The 16,138-nt window shown below is 39.3% G+C and overlaps 1 protein-coding gene across 1 annotated transcript; it reads left to right on the plus strand.

Annotated features, from left to right (window-relative positions):
* The first annotated feature begins 11,644 nt into the window (after positions 1-11,644).
* Positions 11,645-14,690, plus strand: dmrta2 (DMRT-like family A2). Its single transcript, XM_007911270.2, has 2 exons — positions 11,645-12,035; positions 13,809-14,690. The coding sequence occupies exons 1-2, from the start codon at positions 11,669-11,671 to the stop codon at positions 14,675-14,677; spliced, it is 1,236 nt and encodes a 411-aa protein (XP_007909461.1). The 5' UTR covers positions 11,645-11,668; the 3' UTR covers positions 14,678-14,690.
* Positions 14,691-16,138: the final 1,448 nt, after the last annotated feature.

Below are 16,138 nucleotides of genomic sequence, written 5' to 3' on the forward strand. Positions count from 1 at the left end.
TCATAACGCCATTCTGGTTGTCTGCTGGTATGTGTATATATTTCCCATGCAGATTAAAGGTGGACCGATCGGCGTTTATTGTTCGTATTGTCTGCTTTGCACATTCACGATCTTTGCTCATCGAAATCTAAGTTGCCTTACAAATCCTGGCCATCTGTACATTAGTGTAACCAAAGGCTGAAAGTTTTTTTTCCCTGCTTTGATGCCTTGTCAGTCTTTTAGCACCTTTTAAAAAAAATCACAGCCTAGAATGGCTTTGTGAACTTCGCTGGTGAATTAATATTTCCAAGTGAATAAACGCAAGCAACAGATTTAACAAAAATAGCTATCGTGTGGTTTTAATGAGTAGCTCCGGGCCATTCCGAGCTTGTTGCAAGGACCTGCTGGTAAAACAATTATTGGCATTTCTTTCATTCGCACGCAAGTATTTTTTAAAAAGCAATACGTTCGACAGCTTAGATAACCAGGGGAGGGAGGAAAATAAACTTCATCCTAAATTGGAATGGATTGGGAAATGTAACCGAGTGATTAAATCAAGGAAGCATCGAGTTACATCGCAGGCACTTATGAAATAGCTGTTGGTCTTATTTTAATTTGTGAATTCGCTTGAAAATAAAACGCTCTTTTGACCCGAAAAAGCTGAGCGTTTGAAAATATGACTTGTAGAGAGCACAATAAGTGCATCTTATCGACAACAGGCAAACCGACCTCGTTTTTGAAAAAAGCAAATGACCTGTTGTACGGCACTGGGTCTGAGCTCTGCACAGCTTCACTGTGTCTGACCAAACTCCAGTGGTGGCTAATGGCTGTTGTTGTTGGAAGACGTTTACATTATTAACTTACCAACAGAAACACCGCATGTTAGTGCAGCAATAACAGATACGAGTTGCATTTGGCCATTTGCAAATATCCAACATTTCCAGAAAGAAACATTTCCACTTTCCAAACCAATTAATATTTCTTCCTCTCCAGTCAAGAGAGCTCGGGGCCAGTCAAACCTAAAGATGTCTCGGGAGCAAATTGTCTGCTTTCTGTAGCAAGAAAACAAATGCGGTTTCTGAGCTGACAGCTTCCAAACCGAGAAATTAAATGAAACTCACCTCCTACGTCATTAGCATCTGTCAGCCTAAATTTATCTTCCAGGTCATTTAAAGTGTAATGTTTCATTTCTTTACCAGTCTCTTAGCTGTTGGCCACAGTTGCTTTAAAGTAAACCGTACCCGAATGTCAAATGTTTCGATTGGAAGTACTGTATGTTGTTCACCTGCTCATGACTTTGCTAAAATTTATTGTACTCAATTATTTTATTGATATAAATATGTTCTCTCTCACGAAGAGCAACTGTTTAGAAATAAATGTGGATACTTCGTTACATAAAATATGGCCATACGACATATATGTATATGGATAAAACGGTTTACTTTCTCCAGAAAACTATCAAATAGGAAACTATTGAGATAGAAAGACAGATAACGTCTGTCCACTTTTATATAAAATCTTCTTCATTGAAATTTCTATTCAAATAAATTAAGTGTCTGTATAGTTTGATATAGTATTCACTGTTTTCTTTGGTATTGCGATATTCAAAGGAAAAGGTTCATGAATAGTTTTTAAAGACGATGTTATTCCCTCTCTGGCTTCATATGCTCTAAAATCATAATTAGATCATGAGCAGTAATAAGGCCACGTTTCACTGAACGATTCTGGGATTTTTTAAATCTGTATTTTAAAAAATCAAAGTGACACGTGTGTTTATCGATTACAATTGGTTGAAATTAGTCTCGACTCGAAATTTTGGGGATTAAAGTCACCGCGTGGCTCAAGTTATTTATAAACCAATTTCACAATCGGATTTTGTAGAAATTTCGTTTTGTTTTCTTTCTGAATACCTTGACAGCTTTTTTGAGAGCATATTTTGCCGAGTGTAATGAAATATTTCGAAACTATTGCTTTTTGGGAGGAGGCGTAAAGGGAATGGGTTATTTCCCTTCCAGGAGGAATGCAATTTTAACATTTCAATTTTGAAGCCTTATTATTGATAAAGGCAGAAGAATATTTCGAAACTTCTTGCGTTTATACGCGCATTGTAAACAACACAGTTAGACGGCTTCACAAAATATTTGAATTCCCAGTGTTAAGAAATTGAACAGAAGTGAGTAGTCGGAGGAAATGTTCCCATCTTCGCATGATATTGTTGCAATATAATTGATACTAATGAAACGCAGATACAAATATCTGTTTTTATGGGACTAAATAATAAGACGTATAATTGGTTTCTTAAAAGAACCTTAATGACAATTTCGTGGGTCTGGTTTGAGATTTTTAAAAAAATTATATAAAGTCACTTGAGATAAATGCGTTGGCACCATGATAAGGTCCTACAATTAAAAACTAATACCAATGTGATAATTTTAGGCAAATTATTTGTTTTTCAGTCGTCATTCTGTGTAATTCGAGTTAAAATGCCCTCGTGGTATTTCCCACTAATCCTAGTGACAACCAAAGTAAGCAAGACCGTATTACTTATTTATAGTTAAATAGAAACTTATTGCACATTATTTAGTTGCTTTGAATGTAAAAATGGATATAAATGTTTACAGGGGTTATTTTCTAATTGTATCCGACGGTGCTTATGACATTTACTACCAACATTGCAGAATCTTAAATATTTTTCGAGGAAAAATCATGTCACGTGTTTTTATTCCTCACTATAATTCGTTTCGAGAAATTGGTGGCATTTTAATTGCACGTGAGTCAGTCAGTGACCGCTGTGTTTGTTTGCAGTGACTTTCTCTCTCCTCAGTAACCAGCGTCCAAACCTGGAAGAAAAGTCTGTGGCCTGATTTCATATTCACTGAATGACCAAGGGTGCAAAAGGAAAAATAATAAAGCATTTGCAATCGTATGTAATAGATACTTTGTACTTTGAGTAATTTCTATACAAAGGAATATTCTATTGCAAACGAGATATTTAATTTAAAAATCTCGTGCGGTTCCTTTGTGGATAGTCATTTTAAAAGGTACTAAAACAGTACGTGTAATGCTTCCTGGTGTCATAACTGCAAACTTAAACGTGCATTAAAAAATCGAGATGAGAAATCTTTCATGGATAATCTGTCTTTTTTAAAAAAAAGTAATCCTTAGTCAGTTTGCCTACATTGTTAACAACTGTGTGGTAATTCAGTTTATAGCTTCTTAAACGCTTGTAATTTGGGGGATCTTTAACGTTGAAGTCTGGACAATTAAATTCAAGTTTTTTTGCGGTCTGAGACTGTCTTTAATTTAACACTAGTGCATTCCTAGTGAAGCTGTAAACCTGATAAGCTACTTGGCAACTGCATTTGCCTTCTCTTCTCCCAACCCCCCAAAACAGCCTATCTCCCGGAAAAACACAGCCTCACGAGAGAGAGAGAGAGAGAGAGAGAGAGCATCTCTGCTGAAAGGAACCGCTTCCTTGGAAAGCTTTTGGCGGCGAACTAAGTAGCATAATTATTTCTCGATAATTGTCTCCTTTTCTTTGGCTTTTCATAAGGTTTAGAATCGGCCACGCTTGGAATCAGATGGTTTTGACATTTTAGGACTGGCGCGATTGTGTGAAACACGTCAAGTTTAAAAAACAAGTCTTAATACGACTCCTGAAGGCTAAAGAAGCCTCCTTTTGAGCCAACACATTTGAGTTTTGATTGCGGGGACAATGGTGTTTCTCAAATTTCTTCCAAAACCTGCACCCATCTGTGATCTAAATGCAATCTTTTTTTTCTCTCTTTCTCTCTCTTCAATTCATTTGGCAAAGGCGAAGCAGATGTATGGGACGGGGTTTGAATTTTAATTATGTTTAGATACCTGGTGCATTAAGAAATGTGGAAACCATTTTCATACTCAGAGCGAGAAAATAAACGCGTTTGTTTATCATCAATCAAGTTCTCTTAAGTTTATGGGTTCTTTCTCCCCCCCCCCCCCCCCCCCCACCATGAGATTTGGACCCATTCCACATTTCGAGTGCATCATAACGCTTCCAAGTTCCAGCTTACTGTTGCCTTTAAGGATGGTTTATATTGCAGTGGCGGCCAGCGCTATGTTTTTGCTTAACCCTAAAATAAACTTTGTTTTGCAATTGCATCAAAAGACACGTGCTATTGCTCTGGGTGTTGGCAGTTCTCCTTCAAAACCAACGCTTGTCCCTTTGTAAACAGTTTGGAAGCCACTCTTCCCTCTGAAAGATGTAGTGGCGAACAGTCTGTTTTTTTAAGTGGTCAATTAGTACTTTGTAGATGTTTGTGCCTACAGTTGCCGCAGTCCCTTTCATACTGATCAGTGATGCAGGTATAACAACATACAACTCACCCCCTCCCCTCTTTTCTCTTAAAGCCCCTATTCACATTACCTCAAAGTGTCTTTAACCAACGCAGAGGTGCGAAGATAAAATTGTCTGACGCTTTTAATCCACGCCCGAGGGGTTGGGAAAATAAAGAAAAGAGACAGAATTTTTTTTGTCCTATTCCCACAATAAGGAAAAGCTGTGGGAATCTGCGCAGAGTTACTCATTTGGTCTCTTCCCTGGAAATTCGTCAATTAGAAAAAATAAAAGCATTATTAAGAAAAAAAGGTGATGCTTTGTTAAAAAAAAGGTTTCTCGAACAATTTATCTCACACGAAGAGCTCCGACATACAGCGGGTTCTTAAAGGCATTAAACGCAATGGACTGGGCGTAGATCAACTGTCATATATGGCATTTACCAGAGGAACAACGTGTAATCTCGATTTTTTTGTGATATTATTGCACAATTGGAATCTTGGGCACCGTAAATTGACTTAATCTCGGGCGCGCATGTTAATCTTTTTATTGTGGTTATGGTAGAATTTGATCATCAATTTATTGGTGGCAATATTGATGGGCGTTCAGTGGGGCTATTAGTCAGATAAATTGATAGCGCGTAGAAGCTAACTGCACTACAATGTTTGAAACGTAAAGGAAAACTATGCAATAGATTCTGAGTGCATTTTAAGACAACTTTCAAATCAGGCAAAACAAAGCACATTTGTGGTGATACAGTAGAGATTTACCGGCAACGATTACATTGTTTTAGATTAAATTAAATTTACAATGTTTGTCACTTAAATTTGCAAGGTGCTGCTTTACACCATAAGACGTGTAATCTGAAGATTGTTTCATTTTAAACTCAAATTAAACATATTTGTCACTTCTAATGCAAATAGTGAGCTGGAAGCCATATAGGTACAATTACCTTTCCCGGATTTATTTTGGGGGAGAGAGCTGCCTTAAGAGGGTGGGGTGGGGGGGAATTGTATTTGTGAAGAAAGAGAAATTATCACCTGCCCTTTCCTTCCCAAAGAGGTTAACAGCCTAATGAACACTTAGCTCGGAGCCGAAGCAGAAGTACTTATCTGATGCTTTATGTGCTACTCTAACCTTATAGTAATCTAATTGTTTCAGCTCCGCGCCGGGAAGCGGCTCAATAGGAACCCGGGACTCTGCGGCCTTCAGGTGGGCACAGCGGCCAACACGGAGCCGTGAGAAAGGCTCGGCGGGGAGTCGGGGTCAGCGACACACTCTTACATATGTTCGGTCAACCTCTCCCTTTGTGAGAATCTAAAAACCCGGAACAACTCGCAATCAATCTATAAGTTTTTTTTCTCTCGCGCGAGCAAGGAAGTGCTTTGGGATTTGCTCCGGAGTTATGTTGTTCAAAAGTGAATTGTTTAATAAGAGGGATATAAAAAAGTGACTGAGTCATAGTGTAAACTCGTCCGAAAACCTAAACCTGTTTAACTCAACACGAAAACAGCCCTTTCAGGTTTTCCACCTTTTTAAAAAAAAAATCAATTCAAGTTTAAATTTTCAACCTCTGTCCATTCTGAATATGCAAATAATTTATCTGTTCCATATAAAGTTGCTTTTAACGGCTTACATGGATACGGAATAGCTTTTGCAATTTATTTACGCAGGTTGCCTCGTTAGAAAATATAGTGTTGAATCAGAAGAATTATTGCTTTATTTTTTCTTAACTTGGACACAATTTTTAAAAAATCAGACGTTGTCCATTTATCGTTAAGAATAGCGTTACAGAGATCTCCCAACGTGTTGTTGGTGTATTTTATTGTGTTTCAGTCAGGACTTTGAATATAGAACATTTAGTGCAACGTTGAGAATGACCAAACTTGTGTTTAAATGCTTCTCAGGCAATTCAGTCAATTCTCGTGAAACATTGTCAGTCCTCGTGATACATTGTAACCCACACCACTGACCTCCATTGGTGATGTTTAGGTTCAAAAAACTTAAATATTGCGCAAATCCGTTGAGTGGCGTTTCTGCAAAACTAGCCTTCAATCTGATATCTTCAGGTAATTTTCATTTGCGTAAGATTCGTTCTGAGATAATTACTTTTAATGTCAAAAAGATTTAGTTTAATATCATCTCTATTAGACTCTTGGCTGGGTAATTAAAGGTGCAGATTAAACCAGCGGGAAACAGATGGCATTTACTTACACTGATTCATTCAGTAAACAATGGGGAAAAAGTCAATGGAACAGCCTTGGAACAAATGGACCCTTAAAGAGCACATACATTAGCAGGTAGGCGAGGAATGTCATCTGTCAAAAAGGAAGGGGAATAGATCATAAACAATTAACTAGATAAAAAGACGTCAAGCATTAGACAAGAATATTCGTTAATATTGTTACCTAACTGACAGTTGGAAGTCAAGTAAGTCTCTGCGTGATCGCCTTTGACCAGTTTCAAAAGATAAGTATTTTGATCAAAAACCAATTTCTAAGCATGCCCTTTACCCCAATAAAAATGCGTGTAAATAGTTGCACACTTGACCTAATTTCGGCATGGCGTTTTCACACAAAAACGATAGATGGTACCCGATAAATTCAATAGAATAGTTTGTATAAACTGAATAAATTCCGCGGATAATAATTATGTTGGGTATAAGTATGTAGTTATATATTTGTACACACAAAGTGCATTTTTAAGTTTTTAAAAAAGCGAATACATTAAAAAGCGAATTAATATTTGTGTCACAGCGCTAGTCGGCCAATTAGAAAATCATTGGTATAAAAACTAGTTAAATACGGTTTCTCTATTTTTCTATTATCTTTAAACTGTGGGTACGTTTTATAGTTAAAACCTCATTAGATTTTGTGCCTGATTTCTTGTTTCCTGGTGTTTTGCGAAGAAGGACGAATACGATAAGAATTTTCTCTGTTTCACTTAAAGCCTTCACCAACACATGTAACAATCTCTTGCTATTGGCCACATGTTGTGTCGGGACTCATTAGACATGCAGAAAGCCATCGTAAATTTATATCTGCATATATATATATATATATATATATTTCAGGATTATAGCAAGATTTGTGTTTTTAAATTCACTTTAGTCGCACAAATCTACAAAGGTTTATAATAATAATCCTTGCATTTGATATAGCGCTTTTCATGTCTTCTCTACGTCCCAAAGCGCTTCACAGAGTATACTGTAAAGTGAATTGACTGTATATTTGTGGGCGAAACGCGGCAGCCAATTGCGCACAGCAATGTCTGTCCCACAAACAGTCGTGGATTAAAACTGACCAATTTTTGTTTTGGAGGGATTATTATTAGGCTCTGTGTGGAGTAAGGAAACTTTCCCAAGGTTTCGCCCTCTGCCTGGAATTGAACCCAGGTGTCTCGCTTGCAAACCGACTGCTCTAACCACTGAGCTACAGGACTCCACATCTCCACTGCTAATAAAGTTTGGTTCAAACTTAACGTACAACTTGATGGATCCACACCGTGTATATTCAGGTGACTAAAATAAACATTTTACATCTTTTTTCTCCGCAATGTGGAGCCTATTTTCTGATAGATTCCAGTTGCATGTTTAAAACAATTCTTACAACCAAATGGTTTTTCGACACATTTACCCGATAGATAAAACAATTTCTCCTTTCGCTGGTTCTTTGGTGCCTAAAATGCACAACTAAACCACGATGGACTCGTGCAGCAGTTACAGCGCTCGCCTCGCAAGCGAGAGGTCCGGGGCTCGAGTCCCGGCAGCCAAGGCCTGGGCCTGGGACAGCTTCCTGACTCCACACACACCACACGCCGCTGTTTATTCAGCAGTAACTGGGAACCCCCTTCTTAGACGATTGGCGGGTCGCTTTTTTGGGGGTAATAATCCCTTCCAAAATAATAATAATAATGTGGACACTCAATCCTGTTTGAGGGACGCTGCTGTGTGCAATTGGCTGCTGTGCTTTGCCCAAAAATATATAATCCCTTCACACTACAGTATATTCTGTGAAGCGCTTTGAGACGTCTCAAAGACGTGCTCAGGCGCTGTATCAAATGCAAGAATTATTATTATAAAATGAGATTTTCATGTTTCCCAAATATGTCATCAACGCTATTTTGTATTATAATGTTAATTCTATTTACTGATGTAAGAGTTGTATTCGTTGTCACGGTCCGCGCACAGAACTCCGGGCTCTGGTTTGGACTTTGAACCAACGACATGGCATGAAATGGAGCAGAAATGGACATTAGACAGTGTACCTTTTAATCACTGACGTGTTGACACCGTCAGCTCTCACTTTAACTACAACACTGATGTTAGACTTCGCACCAAAAGCGACAAAACACTCGCGCCGCGTAACTGTGAGACAAATCCTTGGTTTTATTTGGAGAATCCGCCGCTCTTTACTCCGCACAGAACACTCTGTGGATTAAAACGCGTTTGGAAGAGATAAATTGAAAAGGCGTAGAAACGACATATAAAGCATATTTCGAGGCTGGATTCTCGTTTAATCAATAATTCTCGAAGAAATTGTCTTAGTCAAGCAACTCGCACTCTTATTTGAACTTTTTTAAAGAAAAAGTTGTGTTTTTACAGCGTTAGATTGCTGTATAATTTAGTTGTCAATTTCATGTGAGTTACATACCTGTAATTTTGTCTCCTTGTGCGATTAAGACTATCAGATCCGCACTTCTTTACTGTCAAGGTGTGTGTGGTGTTTAAAGAAAAACATACTATTCGATTAGAATTAAATGATTAGCAGCGAATAGAAGCGGACGCTCTGATAACATGTCCAGTTAATCACTCGAGCGGCTCCTCACAGGGCGGTGCTGAGCCCCGGTTTATTGCTACGAGTCTAAAGGTTTCGGTGGGACCTTTTTAAAATTCAAAATAAGTTACGGTTCCATTGTTTCCACCTTTTTATCCTGTGGATCTCTCAGGGACTGTGACTCCCGAATGCATCACTGCAGACCTTTTATAGCGTTGTTTTTAAGCAAAAACCAACAGCGTTTTGGGGTCGTTAAAAGCAAATTGCAAAGCCACGATTAATGAATTATTTAATCAGGCGAGTAACTAAAGCATGTTTTGTCAATTAATTGTAATGATCACCAAATTATGAAAACAAAATAAATTACACCCCATTTCTTTAACTGTCGACAACTGCTGTTAGGAAGGCAGACAGTCAAACAGTCACTCACCTTATATTAGAGTATTAGAGTGCTCTGCGCTACCAATGAAATCTGCTTCCAGTCACAAACCGACACAATAAACACTGAATTATGTGCAGCGGGTGATTACAGTGAATTAAGTTAATTACAGTCCAAAATGGATTGTGGGTTGATTTTTCACACTGACATTCATTTAGTGTGAAAATTTTCTTTCTATTATTAATTTTGTCACGTTTGCCCTTTTTAAAATAAAAATAGATGTTTCAGCGACACAATTGAGACAATCGATATATTTAAATCGAATTCGCAATATTTTTATATTCATATTTCTGTTACAGTACTGTTCGGCATCTGGCTTGTTCTTGAGCAGGGAGGTCGGATTATAAACTATTTTTATAACACCCCCGCCCCACTTTCATCTTTAGATAGACAGTATTATATTAAACGTCTGTTATAGAAACGAAGTGAATGAGTTGGCCAAAAAAATGTTACTGAATAATTGGACCGATTATATCATCATCATATTCGCAATGTGCATCTATTAAGCCATTTCCGGGAACCTATATGCAGCCAATAATGTACTGAGGAGCAAGTTATTATTGACCAAAACTCACCAGACGCCCTCTGGCTCAGTCCTCAGATCGTTGTTGGGTATATAGCATATGGTGTATACCAGGATATATGGTATAAGTGGGAAACGACTCTATGTCAAACACTAATCATACTACGACTATGTACATCATACACTACGACTAATCATACTATAACTTCCGTAACTTGAATCATTTATCGTTACATATTTATTTGCATAAAAAGACCCTTTTTTAACAATCAATTCCATGCCATCAACACATTTTACCGTTTGTTTTTCAATTGCAGAATTGTACTGGAAGCGAAATTTGAAAAATAATCCATATTGTTACATTGACAAAATGTCAACGATAAAGTGTGTAGACTTATTATTCCCCATTTGATTCGGTCCCTGTTGTTCATTTTGCAGAACTAACATTCTGTCATTTTATCCCATTGGTTTCTGATAGCATTGCATACGGCGTCCGGAGTATAACAGTTCGTTTGAAAACAGCTTATTCGGCGGAAAGGATTGTATTCCCTTTTACCTGAGTTAATTTCTGTCACCCCCCCCCCCCCCCCCCCCCCCCGCCCCCCCCCCCCCCCCCCCCCCCGCATCTCAACAAAATTGATATTTCTTCCGAAGGACAGATTTACCCTCAATACTACTGCATCTATACAAGGTACTAACCATTTTATTTGGGGGAAAACGTGTTGGAATTATTATTGCAGAAAAATTACTGTAATGAAGGACTGAGAGGTTTGTTACTCACCCCGGAATTCAACATGCACGTGCTGTGACAACAACAACAACTTGCATTTATAAAGCGTCCTTCACATCGAATAACCTCTCGGAGCGCTTCATAGTGACGTTAAGTTCATATGTGAGAAGGTGTGAGTAAGGTATAACGTTTTTGTTTTTCACTGCCTGTAAAAAGGAAGTGCAACTTCAGTTTTATTACGATTTTTTTTTACAAATCGTTATTCTCCGAATAGTAGAGCCAAAAACAGAAAATTAAAAAAGAAGCCGCGTAAAGTTGTAAAGTTTGGGCAGGTTGTAGCTGCCCCTTTAAGACGCGGGTGAGGCGACTCAGTTAGTTTGGGAAGGCTTAGGTGGACACTCGGTAACAGTTACCATAACCAATGGGAAGTGGGCGCTGTGCGGCCAATAGCAGGAGCCACATGTTGTCAAGTTACACTCCTAATGAAAACGTAACGAGCAACAAAGACACAGACAGACACACAGACGGACAGACAGACAGACAGACAGACAGACACACGCAGTCGGAGCCTCGGTTTGTAGTAATGTTAATGTCACCCACACAACACCCACCGCCACACTCCGCCTCTTTCACCATTGCTCTCCCGTTCGGGTGGAGGCGTTGACTACGGTTTGCTGCTCTCAAGTGGTTTCCAACCTCAACGACCTTCTATATAACACATATGCGGTGTATGTAATATATGTATATGTTTATGTATATGATTTAGGTTTAAGTCAGAGCGTCCGAAAGAAAAATAAGTAACGTGAACCGTTGTACAGTTGGCGGCCGATCGACATACCGTAAAGTTATGGAACTGCGAACAGAGATGTCAACCACCACTGCGGCTCCCACAGCGATACCGGTCTCCATGGCGGGGACTCTGCTCCGCGCTCCGCCTTTGCTCCTTCGCGCCACCGAGAAGTACCCGCGGACTCCCAAGTGCGCGCGGTGCCGGAATCACGGCGTCGTGTCCGCTCTGAAGGGCCACAAACGCTACTGTCGCTGGAAGGACTGCATGTGCGCCAAGTGCACACTGATCGCCGAGAGGCAGCGGGTGATGGCGGCTCAGGTGGCCCTGAGGAGGCAACAGGCGCAGGAGGAGAACGAGGCCAGAGAACTGCAGCTGTTATACGGGACGGCGGAGGGATTGGCCATCGCCGCCGCTAACGGGATGCTCCCGCCGAGGGCCTCGTACGAGATGTTGGGTTCCGTCTGCTCTGAGGGCAGCGGCGCAGGTAAGAGCATCAGCGTCCACCCCGAGCGCCTCCCACCCCCTCACACATGGCTCATCCCCAAACTAACACTGTGCCCGAGATAACAACATGAGGTAACATCAGGAACCCTTTCTGCAAAGGTTCTGAAAACACTTGTGCGATCGATTACAAAACTCAGGTGATTCATTTTATATAAAAACTTTTTTTGCAATAACTCCACTTACTTTCTGCAGTTGCATAATTGTCAAATTTAAATTAATTCGATATTAATTCAAAACATAATGATTTTTTGTGAGGGAAATGTGCGATGCAAAACAGTTTAAAAAAAATCTGAGGTAAAGTCGTACTGTATCGTCCCATCTCTGGTCAACCTACCAGTTGTCAATCGCAGTTGGATCTTTCCGAATCATATTTTAAGTGTAATATAATAGAAAACATATTAAATGGATGTGCAATTGCAGAGTTTGTAGGTGAAAACATTGAGAAGGTTTTAAAATGTTTTATAATTAATGCGTAATGTGAGTTTTGGAGCTCCGGTGGGGCGACATGTTGGGCAACTTTCCTTATCCCACACACCACGGGACCCGCAGTGAGGAGGAACCCGGTTGTTAGTCGATTGGCAGATCCCTTTTCTGAGGATAATAATCCCTGAACAAAAAAACAATAATAATTTGGTCACTCAATCCACGATGGTGTGGGACACTGCTGTGTGCAATTGGCTGCTGTGTTTCGCCCACAAATATACAGTCAATTAAATTTACAGTATATTCTGTGAAGCACTTTGGGACGTCCTCCTGACGTGAAAGGCGCTATATAAATGTAATTTTGTTGTTGTTGTTCTTGTTGTTGTCGAGAAGGCATGAAATGCAAAGATAATTATTATTGTTGTTAGATTAATAAACACACTGTTGTACTTGATTCAAGCGCTCCGGGACGGTGAACCGAATGAGAGGTGCAAGTTGTTCTTGTACATATAAAATATGCTTAAAGAACCAATAATTTTGAAAAAGTAAAATCTGTCAGTGCAAGGTATCACATATTCAGCAAGTAGATAACTTTCTTTATAGCCTGAAATTTTAGGGGTGTAGATGAAACCAACAGTAGAAGGTTTTATCCGATTGTGTGAAAAAGTGGACTAATAATAATCCTTGGATTTGATATAGTGCCTTATCACGTTTCAAAGTGCTTCACAGAATATACTGTAATGTGAATTGACTGTATATTTTGTGGGCTAAATGTGGCAGCCAATTGTGCACAGCAGCGTCTCACAAACAGTCGATTGGGGAATCGCTTTTCCAGGAGTAATAATTCCTTCAAAATAATTTTTTAAAATTTTGGTCACTCAATCCACGACTAACAACTGGGTTCCTACTTACTGTGGGTAAACAGAGGTGTGGGGAGTAAGGAAACTTGCCCAATGCTTCGCCCTGCCAGGAAACAAACCCAGATCTTTTGCTTGGGAGGCGAGTGCTCTAATCACTTAAGTATGAAGAAGAAGGAGTTTCTTTGCAAAAGAAAACCGTTTATAAACTGCAAAACATGGCAATCATTTTAAATCTCCCATTTTTTAACGATAATAATTGCAATTAAATAATTATATGAAATCCAGTGTACTTATCCACCCGCTTACCATTGGGGAGAAAATAAGTTGTATATTCCAAAAAAGTAATCCTGAGAAAAAAACATAAATTTTCTCTCTCTGACAGATGACGATTGTTTTGCTAATATTTGTTGTTGTGCAGAATAGAATGTGGTTTCCAGCAGGTTTGTAACGTTAACTTTGTGTCTTTGCAGAATCGAAACTCCAAAAGTATGACCTCTTTCAAAAGAGTCTAATGCCCAAGGCTATGATTCCTCAGCCGGCCACGGGTAAGGCAATGTCAGGGGACAGCGATGCGGGTTCAGGGGGGCTCCCCGCCACCTCATCTCCTGACGTTCGTCATGGCTCTGGGTCGGAGAACGGAGATGGAGAGTCTTTCTTGAATTCCCCCATATCTAAAGCTCTTAAGGAAGGAGAAGATAGCCCGGGGACCATCACCCCACTGGAGTCTGATTCTGGCTCAGAGACAGAAAAAGACGAGAGAGATCCTGCCCCATCCACAGGGGCGCGGCAGAGGACTCCCATAGAGATCCTCACCAGGGTTTTCCCTTCTCACAAGAGGAGTGTTCTGGAACTGGTGCTCCAGGGTTGCAGAGGAGACGTGGTGCAAGCCATCGAACAGATCCTGAACAACAGAGAGCAAGAAAAGGTAGTTGAGGAATCGTGGCACCGGGATGGGATCCTTCAGAGTGTCCAAGGGGCACAGTCACATCGACCCCTTGTCAGCGGAGTAGTGCCTCCTGCCATTGGGACTCTGGGCAATAGATCTGCCTTTTCCCCACTCCAACCCAACTCGACCCATTTTAGCGCGGATCCCAATACTTACACCATTGGGTCACATCTGGGACTCAACCCCCTCCGTTTAGCATACTCAGCGCACAGCAGGGGATTGGCTTTCATGACGCCTTATTCCACGGCAGGTCTTGTCCCAACACTGGGTTTTCGTCCACCTATGGATTATGCCTTCAGCGACCTCATGCGAGATAGATCCAATTTACATAAAGATCAGGTATACACTAATGGACTTTATGGATCAGTTGTAAATAATAATCAGGATAAATAGTAAGTTGCAAAAAAAATGCTCTAGCATGTCTTAAAACACACCTATTGGATTATTCAAGACTGTCCCATACTTACACGGTCATGGTGGAGCATGCATAAAACAGACAAAAAACGTATAAACAATATCAATAATACAATACTGTAAAATAATAAAGTGCTAATGTGCAATTTTGTTATCAAAGTATATTTCGTTGTTATTGTTATTCATGATCCAACAATTCCTTTGGTTATTGTGTCTTTAGATATTCATATGTAATGTTTATAAACCAAACGGAATTAATCCTAAATTATTACTGTAATATGTAGGAAATACAAAACAACACGAATCGTTCTATGCACCTATAAGGCGCAGAATAAATATATTGTAGTTATTTTGAGTTTAGGATTTGTTATTTTGCGCAATTGTTTGTTTCTTGCAGGACGTTGGGAAATGTGTACCATACAAAGACCAAGTTAAATTAGTTATCGTGTTTGAGACAATGGCGACAGCGAGATAGCAGCGCATTGTGTGTGCATTCGCCACGTATATAAAAACTTGTCGCTTTTCTGTGTTGATTGTAGCAATTATTTTCCCCCCTGTAAACGGTCAAAGTTATGTGTTTGTTAGAAATAAACGTTATTTTGTAAACATATTTCTGGACAAGTATTTTACCTTTTGCCCCTTTTCCCAAAAGTGAATATTGCGCATTCTGTCCTTTGTTTAAAAAACACACCGGTGAACCGTGTACCCGATTGTTTTCACTCTAAAATTGGAAACGTCGAAGTATATGTGTTTTGATCGAAATCTGTGATCATATAAATCCAATTACTATGTGGTGTTTTTTCAGTGGTTATATCATTGCTTTAGAAATGTAATTCGTTAGGAATGGAACATAATGATTCCCTTTACAGCATCAATATGCACTTTAAAATGAAGATGATCAATAGTGTAAATGAGCAATAAATAACCACTTCAACAACTTGCTTTTCTATAGCGCCTCTCACACAGGGCAGCGGCCCGGAGCGCTTTATGTGTTTAAATATATTTCAAGAGAGGAAGGTAGGTTTTCTCTACTTTCCGTGACTATATATTAGGTGATAAAATAATGTTTAAAAAGCAAACCTGTTTCTCGTTGATTGTTTGTGGAGGAGAGGAGAAAACTATTCTTTCATATTGAAACCCAGCAGAACGGAAAAACAACCCGCATGATATTAAAACCTTTTTCTTAAAAAATAGTTGAAACACTATATTGAGGACGAGTCATAAAATTCCTAGCCATGCCAACGTAATTCTAAATAAATTGCCACAATTTATCTTGTTTTACTTTCTTCCATCAAGTATAAAAGTGAAAGTAAACATCGAGCTTAAAAATGACAGTTGTATAAACTCCATATTCATAAACTACTGTTTGGTGTCAAGAAATCGATAATTTTCACCTAATTGGAACTCATGAATTTCGCTTCAACAGGATAGCCATTAGTT

The sequence above is a fragment of the Callorhinchus milii genome, unplaced genomic scaffold, assembly GCF_018977255.1.
Source record: "Callorhinchus milii isolate IMCB2004 unplaced genomic scaffold, IMCB_Cmil_1.0 Scaffold5, whole genome shotgun sequence".
Classification (NCBI taxonomy): Eukaryota; Metazoa; Chordata; class Chondrichthyes; order Chimaeriformes; family Callorhinchidae; genus Callorhinchus; species Callorhinchus milii.

What these genes read in the sequence shown, in the direction of transcription:
- dmrta2 (XM_007911270.2), top strand. Translation starts at nt 11,669, where the DNA reads ATGGCGGGGACTCTGCTCCGCGCTCCGCCTTTGCTCCTTCGCGCCACC. An exon ending in CTCTGAGGGCAGCGGCGCAG is followed by an intron (nt 12,036 to 13,808) that starts GTAAGAGCATCA and finishes GTGTCTTTGCAG; the next exon opens with AATCGAAACTCCAAAAGTAT.